Source organism: Raphanus sativus, unplaced genomic scaffold (genome assembly GCF_000801105.2).
Source record: "Raphanus sativus cultivar WK10039 unplaced genomic scaffold, ASM80110v3 Scaffold1168, whole genome shotgun sequence".
NCBI classification, from domain to species: domain Eukaryota; kingdom Viridiplantae; phylum Streptophyta; class Magnoliopsida; order Brassicales; family Brassicaceae; genus Raphanus; species Raphanus sativus.
Window position 1 is genome coordinate 10,686 of NW_026616481.1, and position 2,087 is coordinate 12,772.

The window sequence follows — 2,087 nt, forward strand, 5'->3', positions numbered from 1 at the left end:
AAAAAATATTAAAATCGAACTAAACAAACCAACCGAACCGAAAAAGTAAAGAATTCCACCCCTACTGCATCTTGAAGATTTGCGCAAATCATGTCTCAGCATTGAAACTCTCACTTGATCCACCTTCTCCTACATTTGAACTCAATCGATATTATACAATATTTTTATACCCGCAGGGTGCGGATCGATCACCTAGTTATATTTATATATCAATACTACTATTTGTTGTGTGAATTTTACATAGAATATAAAAACCTTTGCACCAATAACAATGAGAACTAAAAATTTCTGAAAAAAATTACACACCAATAACCCTCTGCTCTTTATTTAATTGCAAGTGTTCGCTAACAAAATTCAAATCAAGTTTTTTTTTTCTAAAAGTTACTCTTTGCATCATAACTCTGTCCGTTAAATCCCCAATTTGTCGGTGTCACATCCATAAAATCTTTCCTAGCTCCATCACTTGTAGTGATCCTAAACGACAAGCATTGTCCGGTCAAAACAACACCAGTGTTCCAAATCTGTCCCCAGTTCTTCTGCATCTTGATCCAATCGGTATTGGTTCCCTTAATACACAATTCCTTAACATCTCCGGCTCCTCCTACATTGTACGGCAAGATCATAACGAAATGAGGGTTTCCCTTGATTTCAAACTTGACACCTCCGGTCTTGGTACAATGAATACGTCTGTATCTAACTGGGACAACCCCGGCTTTGTACTGAGCGATTTTGAGGAACATTGGTTGGGAGAGATCGAAGTGTTTCTGTGGTGGGTTGCACCAGCTGTCTTTTTTATTGCTGGGATCTGGTGGACAGAAGTTTGTAGCTGTGATCTTGATGCTTCCGGGCAAACACCACTGTGGACTATTCGCACACTTGATCTCGTAACATGCCCCACAAGTGGAGCCATTGTTGAATAGCGCTGTGCTTAGTGCTGCTGTGGCTAAACCGAAGCCTTGTTTGTGTAAATCACCATATCCACAGGCTCCCTCTGTTAATGAAATGGGACAAGTGAAGTATGTATTTTTTTTGTAAGATTATGGCTTCGGTTTGTTTGTTTGTATGTGTTTAGTTGTGCTTTATATGGGTTCTTAAATATTTTCTAATTTTGATTTGTCCACTATAGTGAAAAATCAAAATGCATATTTACAAACGTATTTATAAAAAATGTTTTAATTTTTTATGCTGCAGATATATATATAACATAAATAGGTGTATATACAAAAGAAATGGCGTTTTAAAATATGCAACCTAACCAACCATATAATTATAATGATAATTATAAAACTCGATTCCTTTTTCTCCCTTTGGCTCGAGGTCAAACATTGAGTCTCATTTACTATGTGTTCATGTTCGTTGGTTAATGCATATAAATAGTACCTACAAAATTTTACATTTTATATACAGGTCTTTCAGATTACACACAATTCTACTTACGATGGGTTTCGCCACCATTGATGTCACCGTAAAATGTGGCACGGGCATCAAGCCAACCAGCTTCGGGTGCGTGATGACCATGACCATGACCATGACCATGACCATGACCATGATCATGAGTCCCATAAGTCATGGGCACGATCCATATCACCATTGGCATCATCAAAACTTGAACAAATGTTATTTTTTGTAAGAGCTTCATGATTTTATCCTTCCTTGATTAAATTATCTTAATTATTTGTAATGATTAGTATAGATGGAAATGTACGTGTATATATAGAGAGCTGATAAATTGTGGGAGTCTCGATGTTCTCGGGATTCAATTCGATTTCTGTGATGTTGCTGACACTAAGGAAGGTGCTTTTGTGACATATTTAGATTCTCTAACCCTAATAAATCGCTTAGTCAGATCTTCGATTGGTCTGTGATTAAACTATTTTACAACATATTTTGTGTAACGCTAGTTTTATATCTGTGAACACATGCTTGGTTTCATGTCAAATGTCCACACATTGATGTAAGAATTGTGCACACGTCATAGAAAGAACCAAACTAGTAAGGAACGGGATCTCAAATAGAACAACATGGAATCTTTGTGATCATTGAACATTTCGCTAGCCAAGTGCAAACGTGTATTCTCAAGAAAAACT

General features: G+C 36.7%; 1 protein-coding gene across 1 annotated transcript; it reads right to left on the reverse strand.

Annotated features, from left to right (window-relative positions):
* Nucleotides 1-374: 374 nt before the first annotated feature.
* LOC130503835 (expansin-A24-like) lies at nucleotides 375-1,639 on the reverse strand. Its single transcript, XM_056998396.1, has 2 exons — nucleotides 1,438-1,639; nucleotides 375-991 (listed from the first exon to the last, which is right to left on the reverse strand). The coding sequence occupies exons 1-2, from the start codon at nucleotides 1,637-1,639 to the stop codon at nucleotides 375-377; spliced, it is 819 nt and encodes a 272-aa protein (XP_056854376.1).
* Between the last annotated feature and the right edge of the window lie 448 nt (nucleotides 1,640-2,087).